Here is a 17,444-nt window from a genome sequence, read left to right as displayed (position 1 = left end):
ATATAGTAAATTTTACCGGTCCAAATTAAAAAGCAATCTCAACCATTGATTGCGGAAATGGACAGCTGCGATTGCACAAATCCGCGAAAAACTTTTTCACGGCTCCGCTGTGAATAAGTTTCTCTCAAACCAAAAATATTCAACTTTATAGACAAAAAGTCAAGTTCATGCGTTTATGGTACAACTAGGGATTGCCCGTGCCTAAAAGTACAAAACAACGTGTTTTGAACACAAAAAGTTTTTTATCACAATTTTTTTTTCTCTCATCGCTATTTTCAATTTTCTAATCTAGAAACCCAACACCCTCTACAACCGTCGGATCGAATTTTCAAGAGATTATATCTATCCGTTCGAGAAAATACTTCCTAATATAAATCTCCTTACCTTATGACTGGTAAATTCTTTTGATTAATTGCTTTTAAGTTTTTTTTCCTTAAAAGGCTTGATTATCTTTTTGAATTTAAATAAATTCAATAATTGATTTGCTCTTAAATTATTTCCTTTTAGGTTGATTTCCACTTGTAGCTAAAAAATATTGAATTAAATGTACGGAAATCAACTTTAGGGGAAATCAATAATTGATTTGATTTAAACTCAAAAAAATAATAAGCATTTTAAGGAAAAAACTTAAAAGCAATCAATTGAAAGAATTTACTAGTCATAAGGTTAGGAGGTTTATATTATGAAGTATACTCTTGAACAGACGGATATAAACTATTCAAAATTTGATTCGACGGTTGTAGATGGTGTTGGGTTTATATGTGATAAATTCTATTGTTTCTCATTGAAAATAAAGGAGGAATACAACCATACATAAACGAAACGATTAACATGGAAAGAGAATAATGATCCTATAATTATGCTGGTTATGATCCCAAATTTTATTGTTTCCGAACATAGCATGCCAGCCCTTGATTGTGGCTGATTTGATTTCCTTTCCGTTAATACTCCCCCTCAAGATGGAGCATGGAGAGACGCAATGCCCAGCTTGGAAGTCAGAAGGCGAAAATGTTCAACGCCCAAGGCTTTGGTGAAAATATCAGCTAATTGGTCAGCGGAGGCAATGTGACGAAGCTGAAGAAGGCCGACCCGTTCACGCACAAGGTGGTAGTCTATCTCAATGTGTTTTGAGCGTTCGTGAAAAACTGGATTCTGGGCGATATGCAAGGCTGCTTGGTTGTCACAATACAGCGTGATTGGGGATGATGATGGAACCGCTAAATCGTGTAGTAAAGTGCGAAGCCATAGTAATTCGCAAGTGGTGGAGGCCATGGCACGATATTCAGCTTCGGCGGAAGACCGGGAAACAATACTTTGCTTTTTAGTACGCCAAGAGATGGGGCAGCCACCAAAGGTAATGAAATAACCAGTAGTGGAGCGACGGGTCATGGGGCAAATGGCCCAGTCCGAGTCAGTGTAGCCGATAAGAGTGAGGCTCGAACGGGAGGAGAAGAGGATGCCATGAGAGATGGTGCCCTTGAGGTAGCGGAGAGTGCGAGTGGCAGCATCAAAGTGAGGGACCCGAGGAGTAAAAGTGAGGGACCCGAGGAGTATTCATGAACTGGCTAAGCATATTGGCGGCGAAAGAGATATCTGGGCAAGAAATGGTGAGATAGATCTGCCGACCAATGAGCTGACGGTTGGAGCTTGGATCCGAGATGGGGTCACCTAAATCGGCAGAGTGTTTAAGATGTTGTTCCATCGGAGAAGAGCTTGGGCGACATTCTGACTGGCCTGCATCCTCAAGAATATCAAGAATGTATTTCTGCTAATTAATAAAAATACAGGCGACGGAGCGGGCCACTTCGATGCCCAAAAAATACTTTAGCTTCCCAAGATCCTTTAACTGAAATTTACTTGATAAGAAGGCCTGTAAATGTCGGATAGAAGCTAAATCGTTGCCTATAACAAGTAAATCATCAACATAAACGAGAACAAAGAGTATAGTGGAACCAGTTAGGCGAGTAAATAGAGAGTGATCAGCTTGGGATTGTTTAAAACTGGCGGAGAGAAGGACTGTAGAGAGCTTAAAGTACCAATTGCGTGATGCCTGTTTGAGTCCATAGAGGGATTTCTGTAATCGACAAACACGCGTCTCCCCCTGGCGGCCATAGCCCGGAGGAAGAGACATGTAAACATTCTCGTCGAGGTCTCCGTGTAAGAAAGCATTAATAACATCTAACTGATGTAAATGCCAGTTCTGAGTGGTAGCGATAACTAGCACACAATGAACAGTGACCAATTTGGCAATAGGGGCAAAAGTGTCATGGCAGTCCAACCCCTCAATTTGAGTATAGCCTTTGGTGACCAAGCACGATTTGTATCGTTCTATGGAGCCATCAGTTTTTAATTTAGTTTTAAAACCATTTACAACCAACTGATTTTTTGCCAGGAGGAAGAGGTGTGAGGAGCCACGTTTTGTTTGTTTCAAGTGCATGGATTTCTTTAGAGATGGCATCGCGCCAATGTGGGAGCTTGATGGCTTGCCCATAGGACGTGGGATCATGTGAATGAGATAAAGCTGAGAGAAAAGCGAAGTGCAACGGAGAAAGATTTGACTAGGAAAGGAAATGACTGAGTAGGTAGACCGTACCTGAAGGCGAAGATGAAGCAATAGCGGGGGCAGCTGTGGCGGAGGGAAGGGTAGGACAAAGATAGTCCCGAAGATAGCCAGGGGGCCGATGAGGTCGGGATGACCGAGAGGGAATGGCTGGGGGGATAGGGTGTAGGTCGGGTGGTTCAAGATTTGTTGTGGGGGTTGGGATGTTAGCAGAAAGGTTTGGTTGGGGGGGTGTGATAGGGTGGTAGGCTGATATTATGTGTAGAAGGGTTGGGCAAGGAGGGATTTGTAGGAGGATTGTGGTTGGGTGGAACAGGATGGCTAAAGGGTTCGGCTGGATATAAGTCTGTGAGGCTAGGTGGTGGGCTGGTGGGAGGAGGGATATAATGCGGACTCTGGGTATGGAAAGGAAAAATATGTTCAAAAAAAGTGACGTCCCGAGAGATAAAAAAAGTGTTCGTGTCGAGATTAAAAAAGCGGTATCCACTGTGACGGGAAGGATATCCCAAAAAAACATAAAGGACACCAAGAGGTTGAAATTTGTCTCGATCGACACGGGATGTTTGTGCATAGCATAAGCATCCAAAAACAAGTAAGAATTTGTAATTGGGGGTTCAACGAAAAAGCCATTCATATGGGGACATTTTTTTTAAAGATTGTGAAGGGGTGCGGTTAATAAGATAGACCGTTGTTAAGACACATTCGCCCCAAAATTTGATGGGTAGGTGAGCTTGAAAACGTAAACAGCGAGCCACATTTAATATGTGTCGGTGTTACGTTCAGCAACGCCATTCTGTTGAGGGGTATCAACGCATGTTAATTCTTGTAAAATCCCATTGTCATGAAATAATTTTTGTACGGGACGGGATAAAAAATCCATGGCATTATCGGATCGAAAAAATTTGACTTTTGCGTTGAAATGAGTTTTGACCATAGTAATAAAAAATTGGAGCTTGGAAAGAGCATCCGATTTGTAACGCAATAAATATACCCATGTAGTACGCGTGCAGTCATCAACTATTGTAAGAAAATATTGAGCCTCACAAGTTGAAGAAGTATGGTAGCCACCCCAAATATCAATAAATATACGAGCAAAAGGAACATCACTTTTATTTTGATTTAAAGCAACAGGTAATCTAGTATGTTTTTGCCACGTAAGCAGGCATCACAAGGTGAAATATTATTATTGTGACAAATGAAAGAAGGTGGTAAATTGGTGGATGTTGGGCGCCCTAATCGTCGGTGCCATAAGGTTGGATCATCATACGGGATTGCAAGAGCGGTGGAAGATGAGGAGCAAAGGTAGTATAAGCCATGGCGTGCCTCACCCGCTCCAATCACAGTCTTCGATTTGAGATCCTGAAAGAGACATAAATTAGGGAAGAAAAAAATAATGCACTTGAGATCACGAGTTAATTTTTGAATAGATAACAGATTGAAACGAAGACTAGGGACATGTGAAACACCAAAAAGAGTGATAGTGGGGGTGACATTTATATCTCCTGTGTGGGTAACAGTGTGGAGCCAGAAGCAGACCGAACTGGCAAAAAATCATTAGTAGCTGCATATGAGATAAAAAGAGACAGGTGAGGCGTCATATGAGAGGACGCCCCACTATCAATAATCCATTTGTTTGAAATTAAATCGGTGTTACCAGTAAAAAAAGTAGATAGATTATCATAGAAATCAGATGCTTGGGTTGCCTCAGCAAGAATCGAGTGAGAGTTGAAATCCATGACCGAAGGTTGTGCTGCTGATTTGAAAGGCGATTGAAGAACCAATCGGGGTATCCAATGAGCTCGAAATAGCCCGACTTGTAATGACCCGGTTTGTTGCAATGTGAGCAAAAAGCGTTTGGGTCTTTGTTGAGCCGAAGTTGTGGGGCGGGCTGTTGAACTTGTTGTAGTTGACGCGGCGGGTTTGTGCGCGAAAGAGGTGACTGCCGAGTGGATTGTTGTTGTCGGGGTTGAGGTGCAGCATGGATAGGTTGCTGAGATTGGCCCAAATGCTAAGCCCTTGTCTGATTCTGTGGAGAAAAACGTGGACCCTGCAAGTTTCGCTGCTGTCCATTGTTTGCTTTGGGCCGATTGTGTTGGATGTGGGGTTTGTGAATTATCATTGCAGAGTCTTCTTGTATGGGCTGAACAATGGAGATAGATTGTGGAATTTTGGTTTGTTCTTCCAAGATTAATAAGCCATGGACCTTCCCAAGATCGGGAATCGGGTCCATGGCAAGAATCTGAGTGGGAAGAACGTGGTATGGTTCATTGAGGCCCATCAAAAGTTGATACACACGTTTATTAGACACTCTTTTATGCCATGCTTTAGCGGTGCCACACGTACATTCCGGAAGAGGTTCAATACCATCAAGTTTATCCCAAAGAGTTTTGAAGGCGTTATAATAATTGGTGATATCAAGATTACCTTGTTCAAGATTGGTGACATCCCTTTGAATTTTGAAGATGGTGGCGTTGTTGGCTTGAGTGAATCTTGACTCAATGTCACACCATAATTCATATGGTGTGCGGCAACTGGCTAGACTTGGCTTGATCGTGTTGCTTATGCTATTAAGCATCCATGAGAGAACCATCGTTGATACTCATTTCCAAAGGGGATGAATATCTGGATCTTCTGGGCACGGCAAGGAGTTGTTGATGAAGCATAACTTATTTTTCGCGCAAAGGGCCATGGTAATGGCGCGACTCCAGGAGCCATAGTTGGTGTGGTTCAAGGCGATATCAACAAGGGGAGTGCGAGGGTGGTTGGCAGAGTGCAAGAAATAAGGGGAAGAAAGATCGGAGATTAACTTCTGGACCTTTTCTTGGGCATCAGCCATATCGGGAAATATGGACAGAAGGTTAAGGCTGCTGAGTTCTTCCAGCTTATCGTGGATGTTTTATGAGAAGGAAGAAGAACAAGAACGTGAACCATGCTCTGATACCATGATAATTAAATTCTATTGTTTCTCATTGAAATTAAAGGAGGAATACAACCACACATAAACGAAACGATTAACATGGAAAGAGAATAATGATCCTATAATTATGCTGGTGATGATCCCTAATTTTATTGTTTCCGAACATAGCATGCCAGCCCTTGATTGTGGCTGATTTGATTTCCTTTCTGCTAATATGTGTAGACAAAAACTGCTCTGTTTTATAATATAGAATATAAATATCGATATGTTCTACTTTTACACTAAAAACCACGTTGAAGTTGATCATAACAATGAAGGAAAAATCGCTGAGCAAAAAAAAATTGAAGGAAGATCATAACAAATAATTTGTGGCCATACTTGCACAGCAACCGTGCACAGACCAGTTTTGCGCCCGTCTCGGGTCTCGCAAAGATGATCGGAGCCGCTCATTTTGTTCAAAATACTTCGTTTATGGCCCCTGTAAAAAATCACCTCAATCCGATATCGGGAAGGGTGTTTACGAATCATCTAACTTTGCTTCAAAATTTAGCCTCATTTTGTTCAAAATACTTTGTTTATGGTCCCTGTAAAAAATCACCTCAATCCGATATCGGGAAGGGTGTTTACGAATCATCTAACTTTGCTTCAAAATTTAGGCTAAATTTTGACGCAAAGTTAGATGATTCGTAAACACCCTTCCCGATATCGGATTGAGGTGATATTTTACAGGGACCATAAACGAAGTATTTTGAATAAAATGAGCGGCTTCGATCATCTTTGCGAGACCCGAGACGGGCGCAAAACTGGTCTGTGCACGATTGTTGTGCAGCCTTTGCTGTGCAAGCAGACTTTCTGTAACAAAATTCAGGGGTCAATTCTCAACGGCCAGGCCACATAGAGAGTAGTGGGTTAGGTGTCACCCCACTTTCGAACACGGAAATTTTTAATACACTAGCGCAATTCGATTTGCTTGGTATTTACTAGTATACGAACCATTTAATATTTTGTGCAAATATTGTAAAAGTTGAAATGCAAAAATTAATTAATGACCAGTTGGGATTAGAAACATAGTATTGAGGCGTTTTCATTTAAATACCACAACAGAGTTGGATACGCTTTTATTCTTTTCAGAAAAAATAAATCCTAATTGTACAATTTAATTACACTTGCTTCTTCACATTTTTTCGCACGATATGCAAAACAACATAAGTAGATTTCCGTTGAACGGTGTCACTCCCGCGCCCAGGTCGCCATTGTCGATCCTAGCAAATGAAAATGAATTAGTTGATACTTTTTTCACTTAAGGAGCTACTCCGATCCGTTATTTCTCACATTACAGATTTCTTTGTTGGTTTGCATTTTTTGGCCATGGCTTTCATATTTAGTTGAATTTCTAGATCAATGTGCTTTTCATTTCTAAAGTACTCGTACCGCTGTTCAAAAAAAGAAGAAGAGAATCTCGGACCGGCAAGCGTCTTGTTTTTTGTTAATAGTACAGGTATGAACTAGCGTACCGTTTCAGTTTTTTGGACATCAAGAACTATTTACTCCTCAAATAATATGTCGCGTACAACAAAAAATTCAGACATACAAAAATAGGCATCATAACACATATTTTTAATACACTAGCGCAATTCGATTTTGTGACGGGTTCTTCTATTCCTCTATGTATTGACTACACACACACACAAAAGGAGGGTTAAGACTAGTTTCTTGAATAATATGAAACAAGAGAAAATTTGCTTGAACACATATTTGTTTAAGCCTTTGGGGTAGCCCATATAAATGGCCTCTACGAGACTACGAGCGGTGATTATTGGTTGATGTCTCATCTAATTTTTATTTTCGCCAGGTAAAATTGGCAAGGATGAACACAAAATGGTGTCGCAAATTTAAAAGGATCGAAATAAAAGTTTTTTTTTTATAATTAAGCATTATTTAATATTGGAGCATCGATCAATGGTTGCATGAGCTAAAAGATATAGTATTACAAAACTCAAAATCAGAGTCAACCCCAGCCATATATTTTCTTCCAACTTGACTCATCATTACTGACATAAAAACCGTCAGGTCTTGCCGACCAATAGCAAGCATACACGTTAGGGACTGGAAGTCTGCAATATTGGCGCACGCGTCCATCGTACACATTAAAAAGTTTGTTTTTCGATTGCCAGTAGAAGTGACAGGGGTAGACAGCACTTCCAGAGGCGTCTGGCCCGAATGTCCAATTGAGTTCCTGACCTTTTTTTAGGGTATGCAGGTCAGCAACAATATCAAGAGAAGTGCAACGAACCCGCAATGGTTCAGGACTATCGGGGATATCGTTGATTACGTGCACCTGATTCTTTGTAACACGAATAGGTTGGTGTTCGATGGACAAGATACCCGAAACAAAGAAAAATGTTATGATGAGTAACTGAAGAAGAAAACAACCCATTGTATCGCTGGAAGAGTAGATGTGATGCTGGGGTGTTTTAAATTGTTGCTTCTCTTTGAACACCCTATATATATATGGTCACAGAAAGCTAAAACCATTGGATGTAGACAATGAAATTAAATGTGATGTTGGCAATTTGTGAAGATTATGTATAGGGTAAATTTTCATAGTCATCCCTCTAGTTTTACGGTTGTCTTATTTTCGTCTCTCTAGTTTCAATTGTCTCAATTTCGTTCCTGTAGTTTGTTTTACATTTCAAATTGGTAAAATCGTTAACACCGTTAACGAAACTAACGGAAAAAATATGATTGAAAAATTAAGTGCTCCTATTTTCATTCCGGTTGAACCGGTGCAAAAATCTTATTTTTTTGATTATTTTATCCTAAATGGTTGTAATACATTTTTGGCTCTAAGGCCTTTCAACGAGCACTTGAAGACTCCTTATTTAGTTTCAGGGCTCTCTTATGGTGCTCATTGAAAGGCCTTAGAGCCAAAAATCCATTATGACTATTTAAAATAAAATTATCAGAAAAATAAGATCTTCGCATCAGTTCAACCGGATTGAAAATTGGAGCACTTAATTTTTAATCATATTTTTTCCGTTAGTTTCATTAATGGTGTTAATGATTTTACCAATTTGGAACGTAAAATAAACTACAGGGACGAAATTGAGACAATTGAAACTAGAGGGACGAAATTGAGACAACCGTAAAACTAGAGGAACGACTACGAAAATTTGCCCTTATGTATATTTGCCTAATTGACTTAGGTGTCGATAATTAACATAATGGGATAATTATAGTCCACTTGTGTGTGAACATACCATAATAAAATGAAATTTCGAATTTTGTTAACTTTTTTCCTTATAAGGCTTGATTTTCTTTTTGAGTTTAAATCAAATTAATTATTGATTTCCCTCTACAGTTGATTTCCTTCTTTGATGCAATTTTTTTGTACAAAAGACTTAAAAATAAAAACTATTAATGCAATTTTCCACTTAAAAAAAACACAATAGACAACTAGATTGAAACATAATTGAGTGCTGCCAGTTATGGATACATCTAGAGATCTTCACAATATTCGTTATCCTACAAAGTTTTGTTTGAATAGAAAATTCCCTTTCAAAAAAAAGAAAAAAAAAAACAGACGTCAATTGATGTGGAAAACTAGGAATTGCCCGTGCCTAAAGGCACAAAATAACGCATTTTGAACACAAAAAGTTTTTTATCACAATTTTTTTTTTCTTTTTGATCTCTCATCGCTATTTTCAATTTTCTAATCTAGAAACCCAACACCCTTTACAACCGTCGGATCGAATTTTCAAGAGATTATATCTATCCGTTCGAGAATACACTTCCTATATAAATCTACTAACCTTATGACTGGTAAATTCTTTCAATTGATTGCTTTTAAGTTTTTTTCTTAAAAGGCTTGATTATCTTTTTGAATTTAATTCAACTCAATATTAATTGATTTCCCTCTAAAGTTGATTTCCTTATATATATTCAATTCAATATTTGCTTTTAAATTGTCTCCTTTTAGGCTGATTTACACATATAGCTAAAAAATATTGAATTGAATGTATGGAAATCAACTTTAGAGGGAAATCAATAATTGATTTGATTTAAACTCAAAAAGAAAATCAATCCTTTTAAGGAAAAAACTTAAAAGCAAAGAATTTACCAGTCAAGGTTAGGAGGTTTATATTAGGAAGTATACTCTTGAACGGACGGATATAGACTATTCAAAATTTGATTCGACGGTTGTAGATGGTGTTGAGTTTATATGAGTAGACAAAAATTGTTCTATTTTATAATATAGATAGTTTATTTTAGGGGTGTACACGATACGGATTGGTCCGGTTCTCTAGAAAACCAGTAACCGGACCATTTTAAACGGTTCTAGAAAATTGAGAACCAAAACCTAACCAATATATGAGTGGAACCGAACCAGAACCAAACCGTAAAACCGGTCCGGTTTTGGTTCGGCTCCGATTCCGATTCTATCCAATTAGCATCTAAACCTATCACCGGTGTGTGAGAAAGAGAGACGTGAGATTGAAATTATAAAGATTAATTCGTTAAATAAGGTTGCAAAGATTTAAAAGAATAAGAAGGTAATCTATTAGAATAGAAAAAGATGAAAGAAAATAAAAATTTTCCTAACGAATGAGATTTCATCTCTAAATAAAGTAAGTTTAGCAAGAAAGAGATTAACTTACCAAATTACACACATATATTTATTTTATATAATTATATATATTAGTTTTAAACGGTCTGGTCCGATTCTAACCACGGTTCTTTAATTGAGAACCAGTAACCGAACCAAAATTAACGGTTCTTATTTTTTTGGAACCATAACCTGACCGCAGAACCACAGAACCAAACCAAATATGACGGTTCTGTCCGGATCGGACCGATTTTACGGTTCGGACGGTTTTCTTGAACACCCCTAGTTTATTTGATCCATTATCTTCTTAAAAAATGCTACTCCCTCCGTCCCTTTTTAAATGTTCTGCTTCGTAACTCCAACTTATTAAAAAGACATTATCATTACACTTTTCACATCAACTTTTTCCTCCATTTTTCCTACTTACCCATCATCATTACACTTTCACTCACTAACTTTTCAAAATAAAATCTACTTTTAGGGACAAAATAGACAATACACCAACTTTTACCCCCCTAACTTTACAAAATGGACATTTATTAAGGGACAGCCCAAAATGGAATACTGGACACAAAAAAAGGGACGGAGGGAGTATTACGTTTTCTTGAATTATGATTGATTATTTTATGCTTGTAACCTTTGCATTGATTAATAAAATATTTTCTTCAATGTTCAAAAATAATAATTTATTTTATGCTTGCACGAGTAGAATATTCTCATGTTTTGCTTATATTGTTTCATACACTTCCTTAATTTGTTCAAGTCTAAATAATTAATAAACTTATATAGTTAATGAAAACGACATAGGGTTTTCAATCAAATTGAGGAAGTTTAGGTCTCTTTCTCGATCTCTCTCTCTCTCTCCCTCCCTCCCTCCCTCCTAACCCTTGCGGCCCCTGCACATCTTCATCTCCCCCCTCCCCTCCCTCCCCCCTCTTGGCAGAGGGAGGGGGGCGCTCTCTACCTCTACCCTCTTTCTCTTTCTCCCTTTTCTCCTTCTCTCCTCTCTTCCCCTTTCCCTGGGCGTCTACTTTTTCCTTTTTATTTCTCCAATGCCATGTGCTATTGATAGCATGGTCCAGTTCTTTGGTCAGATTTGTTGGCATCTGTGTTGCTCTGGTTTGTTTGGGTGGAGGGTGGGTTCGGGTGCTACCACTCGGTAATGATGGCGGCTGATGGTGGTGGGATGTGGTTGGTGGGGTTTGGGCGGCGCACGGTTCTCTGATGGTGGCTGGATCTGTTCGTCGATCATGGTGGCGGTTGTGTAGGATGGATCGAAAAGGTAGATGGTTAGGATTATGATATTTTTTTTAATTTCGTTTCTGTCCAGATTTAGTCCGGTTCTGTTTGGATTTATTCCGGTGGGTCTTTGATTGATTTTCACAGGTTTGATGTTGTCTTTGATATGGAACTCCGCTATTTCGAGGCGCCCGGTGTTTAGATACTAGCTCCACTTTTGCCGTTTAAGATTACGGTGTAGATGGGTAATAGCTCCTGCTTAGGAGTTCGACATTAGTTTCGTCTCCTTTAGGGTCTCGCTATTTCTCTGCATCTCTGTTTTTTTGTGGTTATCAGTAGCTGATGTATATATGGCTTGATCCATATCTGGGTGATTTTTTGTCGATGCATTATGGCTTGTTTGAATGAATTGAATGGGTATGCTTTTTCTGTTTGACAAAAAAAGAACATTCACTGTTTTTTTTTTATTGGCGACAAAAATTTATTAATAGAACTCGACAAATGGTACATCGAAGAAAACCAATACAAAGTCCAAGAGGGAAAACTCATGAGCAAAGTAAAAAGGGAGATCCATTCAGCGAAGAGCTAAAATAGAAGAAGGAGAAGAGAAAACATCAATAAAAAAACAGAAAAAAGAAAAAGAAAAAGAAGAAGCCTCCTATATATCCCCTTCTGGAACACAGAAGCGTGAACCCCATCTGCTAAACAAAAGATACTAGAATCCTAAAAAACCATGTCTTTCAACCCAGCAACACCATATCCAAGCAGCCATAAGCATCCTCAAATATCAACAGAAGGAAAACTAAATCAGCCATTAGCATCCTCAAACAAAGTAATTAATAAATTCTCTTATACTTGTTAATGAAAACGATATGGTTTTCAATCAAATTAAGGAAAGTTCAGGTCATCTTGAACATTCAGTACTGTTGTTAGCCCCAAGGTTCTTGATTTTGATGATTGATAACGTTCACTGTTCGTTTGGGAGGAGGATCAATTACTACAACCGTGCAACGGATTAAATAGCTTCATTTTGAACGGGAATGCTGATAACAGAAGAATATTAGTAATGTGGAAATGGATTTCTAATGAACAATACTCAGTTAAGTCAGCGTACGCCGAATGGGAAGAGCAGGTTTTTATCCCAAACCATAATGTGAATTCAATTTGGAAAGTGTTATAATCACGAAGAGTGGAGATTCCCATATGGATTATTGCGATTCAGAGTAAAGCCCTTACTCGATCCGTCCTTGCCTCAAGAAACATTACTGACCCTTTTGGATATGAACGAGTCTTTGTGCCCTTTCTGCCTCGAGTCATTGCGCCTTCTCTCGGGGCATTTGGTTGGAGATTTTGCAGTGGTGGCAGATTCCCAGGGTATGCCCCTCAAAGGCTCAAACCTGTTGGATTTGATGATGTGGTGGTTTTCTTTCGGTTTTACAAAGCTGGAAAAACAAATTTGGGAAACTCGTTTCTTCTCAACAGTGTGGTCAATTTGGCTTGCACGTAATGAAAGGATTTTCTCAAACTCAACCGTTGAGGCAGTACTGGAGGTGGCTGATATTGTTAAGACCAGCGTAGCTCTCTGGATCAAAGCGAAATTCAATATTGGTGTAAAATTCTGGAAGTTCTTAAACATTTTATTCATCTTTGATCACTATATATACAGAGTACAAGAGTATCAAATCCCCTAAGTCATGGGATTATGCAAGAATCAAATCCCCTAAGTCATGGGATTATGCAAGATTACAGCTAGCATGATTACAGAATGCACATGGACATATTGACCATGAGGTGCTAAAATCATGGGCTGAAATATCTTCAGTCAAGGATATGACTGAAATGCGGATATGACTGAAATGTGCTTTCCTAATACTCCCCCTCAAGTTGGAGCATGAGGATTGATCATGCCCAACTTGGATTTTAAGAAACTAAACTGATCGCGTCCAAGAGCTTTGGTAAAGATATCAGCACATTGTTCTTTGCTAGGAACATGCACTGTGGATATTAAACCTTGTAGAATTTTCTCCCTCACAAGATGGCAATCAAGTTCAATGTGTTTAGTGCGCTCATGGAAGACCGGATTGGCAGCGATGTGCACTGCAGCCTGATTATCACAATGAAGAGCAACTGGTTGATGGTGAGGAACTCCCAAATCTGTTAGGAGGTATTTGAGCCAAGTAATTTCACAAGTTGCAGTGGCCATGGACCGATATTCAGCTTCGGCGGAAGAGCGAGAAACAGTGACTTGTTTTTTTGTCTTCCAAGAGATGGGACTATGGCCAAGAAAGGTAATGAAACCAGTTGTAGACCTGCGGGTCATCGGACAACTGGCCCAATCGGAATCACTATAACCAGTCAATTGTAGCAAGCTGCTGGAAGATAGCAGTATTCCTTCCCCCGGTGTGGTCTTAAGGTAGCGCAATAGACGCAATGCAGCATCCATGTGGGGTTGTCGAGGCTCATGCATAAATTGACTGAGATTATTGACGGCGTAAACAATATCCGGCCGAGTAATGGTCAGGTAAAGAAGCCGACCAACAAGACGACGATAACGACTAGGATTATCAAGTAAAACTCCACTGTGATCGAGTTTGAGTTGTTGTTCCATAGGAAATTCACAACCCCGTGATCCCAAGTAACCCGCATCAGCAAGAATATCAAGCAAATATTTGCGTTGATTGAGAAAAATTCCAGATTTTGAACGAGCGATTTCAATGCCAAGAAAATACTTCAATTGGCCAAGATCTTTGATACGAAAACGCTGGTGTAGGAAAGCTTTGAGACATGATATGGCCTGATCATCATTTCCTGCTATGAGAATATCATCTACATAAACCAAGACAAAGGTGCAGTGATCACCTTTTTTGTTCATAAAAAGAGAGTAATCTGCCTTTGACTGAGAATATCCGGCCTCAAGGAGGGCAGACGAAATTTTTGCAAACCATTGACGGGAAGCTTGCTTTAAACCATACAGAGATTTATTAAGGTGACAAACTCGAGTCTCCCCCTTACGATGAAAGCCTGGTGGTAAGCTCATAAAAATTTCTTCGTTGAGGTCGCCATGTAAAAATGCATTGTGCACATCAAGTTGGTGCAAAGACCAATGCTTGATAGCAGCTATAGCGAGTAAGCAACGGAGGGTTGTTAACTTAGCCACAGGAGCGAAAGTATCATGATAATCAAGGCCTTCTTGTTGGGTGTAACCTTTGGCAACAAGACGTGCCTTATAACGCTCTATGGTTCCATCGGAGTGACGTTTGATTTTGAATACCCATTTACACCCAATTGGTGTTTTTCCTGGAGGAAGATTAGTCAAAACCCAAGTATCATTGTCCTCCAAGGCTTTAATTTCAATTGCCATAGCATCCCTCCAATGAGCATGTTTCATAGCCATGGTAAAAGAAGTAGGTTCCTCTTCTAAAGAAAGGGCTGCTATGAAGGACATATGTGCAGTAGAGAATTTAGAGTAATTGAGATAATTGGACAAAGGAATGGGAGAACCGGGTGATACCTGTGCACTGGACTTCCTTGGAGGGGTTGGCAACATGGCAGTAGAGCATTCGTAATCACGTAAATAGGCTGGAACTTGACGAACTCGAGTGGATTGACGAATGGGAGGTGCCGTATCATTTTGCGGAGATATATTGGTCTCTGTGGACTGATTGGTCAACATGGGTGAAACAGTGGAATTCGGAGATGCTATAGATGACACTGGAGAATCAACGGTTTCAAGAATAGGTACGGGAATGACTGGATGGGATTCAGATGGTGCTGAGTGAATATAAAATGGAAAAACAGTTTCATGAAATGTGACATCCCGACTTGTAAAGGTTTTCCCATTTTCAAGATCGTATAAGCGGTAACCCTTTTGTCCAAATGGATATCCAATAAATATACACTTTCGAGCACGGGCATCGAACTTGTGACTATAATGAATATTGTGAGCAAAGCATAAGCAACCAAATACACGAAGATGAGAGTATTTGGGCATAGTGCCAAACAGAACTTCATAAGGAGATTTTCCAGACAAGACCGGTGTAGGAATTCTATTGATCAAGTAAGTAGCTGTTAGAACACAATCACCCCAAAACTTAAGTGGAAGATTTGCTTGAAATCGTAAGGACCGAGCGACTTCAAGTAAATGTCTATTTTTGCGTTCAACCACTCCATTTTGTTGAGGTGTTCCAACACAACTACGTTGATGAAGGATGCCATTTTCCTGAAGGAATTTTTGGACTTCATTGAAAATGAATTCCGAACCATTGTCTGAACGAATGAATTTCACTGTTTTGTTGAATTGGGTTCTGACCATGACAATGAAATCACATAAAAATCGTTTTGCCTCAGATTTAGCACGCATTAGAAATACCCAAGTACATCTACTAAAATCGTCAACCACGCTTAAGAAGTAGTGAGCACCAATCAAAGAAGGTGTATGGTAACCACCCCATAAATCACAATGAATGAGATCAAATAGAGCAACAGATTTAATATAACTACTAGGAAATGGCAATCGAGTTTGCTTGGAAAGGGGACAAATGGAACATAAGCAATCCTGGTAAGAAATTGCAGATTGCAACTTTGCTAAAATGCGCAAGCGAGCAGCAGAAGGATGACCAAGACGCCAATGCCAAAGATCAAAAGAAGGCTTTTGGACTAAACTGGTGAAAGGAAAATGCTCATCATCTTGTTCAAAGATGTATAATCCGCCATGTGCTTTACCCCATCCAATCATCGTCCCCGTGCGTCGGTCCTGAAAAACACAATGGGAAGAGAAGAATATGACATCACAGTTAAGAGAAGCAGTGAGTTTACTAACAGAGATGAGATTGTGTGAAAAAGTAGGAACACAGAGGACATTATGAAGGATCAGATTAGAAGTAAGATGCACGGTACCAACATTGGTTACCGGAGTAGTGGAGCCATTGGGTAATCGAACTGGGTTTAATGCAGAAGAGAGGTGGCAATCATTAAACAATGAAAGAGAACAAGCCATGTGGTCGGTAGCACCGGTATCAATTATCCAAAGAGAGGTAGATGGTTTACCTGCAAGATGAGCACTTGGTTGCGAATTACCTATGATGGAAATGATCTGTTGATATTGTTCTGGTGTGAATTGTGGGTGGCTAGGCGACATAATAGGCGGCATAGGAAGAGGATCAGGAACCTCAACGTTGTGAGCTTGGGATGGAATTGTTGGACGTGCGGGGTACCCATGTAACTTATAACATTTCTCTCTAGAATGTCCAATTTGGTCACAGTATGAGCACCGTGGGCGAATCTTTTTGTGAAACTTTTGTCCCCCATTAGGATGAGGAGCATTTGAATGGCCCCTATAATTTGCAGCAGCAGCAGTTGGATTTGTGAGGGAAATCTGTGGCCCAGAATTAGAGCTTTGATGCTTAACAATAGCAGCAATAGAATTCGTGGATTCCATTGTTGGAATGAGAGCCTCACGGTGTTTCTCCTCTTGAAGGAGTAGGCTATAAGCCTTGTTCACAGATGGCAAAGGTTCCATTAGTAACATTTGGCTGCGTACGCCGGTAAAGGAGTCATTCAATCCCATAAGGAATTGAAGTAACCGAAATTGTTGTTGTAGATCAGATATTGCTTTGGCTGCTCCACAAGTGCAGGAGGGAAGATTGGTAAGATGAGATAAAGCATCCCAGCAACTTTTCATTCGAGTATGATAAGCTGCGACAGATTGTTGGTCTTGATGGAGGTTAACAATCTCACGTTGAAGTTGAAAAAGACGTGGACCATTCCCTTGAGAAAATCGTTCACGTAGGTCAGCCCAAATTTCTGAAGCAGTTTCCCCAAAAATAACACTCTCCCGAAGGTTATAATCAAGCGAATTAAGCAACCATGAGAGCACCATGTGGTTACAACGAACCCATGATGAACGATTGGGAGAGGAATCATTTGGCTTTGGTAAAGAACCATCAACAAAGCCAAACTTATTTTTGGCAGACAAAGCAACTATCATAGCACGCTGCCATGAGGGATAATTATCACCATTTAGAAGAGTTGAAACTAAAACTTGGCCTGGATTGTCAGAATGGTGCAAGAAGTAGGGATTATCTATGGATTCATGCTGGACAGGAGGGGTAGAATCAGTTGAA

At 39.7% G+C, this 17,444-nt stretch overlaps 1 protein-coding gene across 1 annotated transcript; it reads right to left on the bottom strand.

Annotated features, from left to right (window-relative positions):
* Window positions 1-7,485: 7,485 nt before the first annotated feature.
* Window positions 7,486-7,914, bottom strand: LOC131299572 (S-protein homolog 29-like). Its single transcript, XM_058325158.1, has one exon. It carries the CDS (start codon window positions 7,912-7,914, stop codon window positions 7,486-7,488), a length of 429 nt encoding a protein of 142 aa, XP_058181141.1.
* Window positions 7,915-17,444: the final 9,530 nt, after the last annotated feature.

This window comes from Rhododendron vialii, chromosome 9a, assembly GCF_030253575.1.
Source record: "Rhododendron vialii isolate Sample 1 chromosome 9a, ASM3025357v1".
Taxonomy (NCBI): domain Eukaryota; kingdom Viridiplantae; phylum Streptophyta; class Magnoliopsida; order Ericales; family Ericaceae; genus Rhododendron; species Rhododendron vialii.
The sequence above is the reverse complement of the archived record's forward strand: the minus strand, read 5'-3'. Positions and strand labels throughout refer to the sequence as shown.

Excerpts from the sequence above, each read along its gene's own strand:
- LOC131299572 (XM_058325158.1), bottom strand. The coding sequence starts at position 7,914 with ATGGGTTGTTTTCTTCTTCAGTTACTCATCATAACATTTTTCTTTGTT.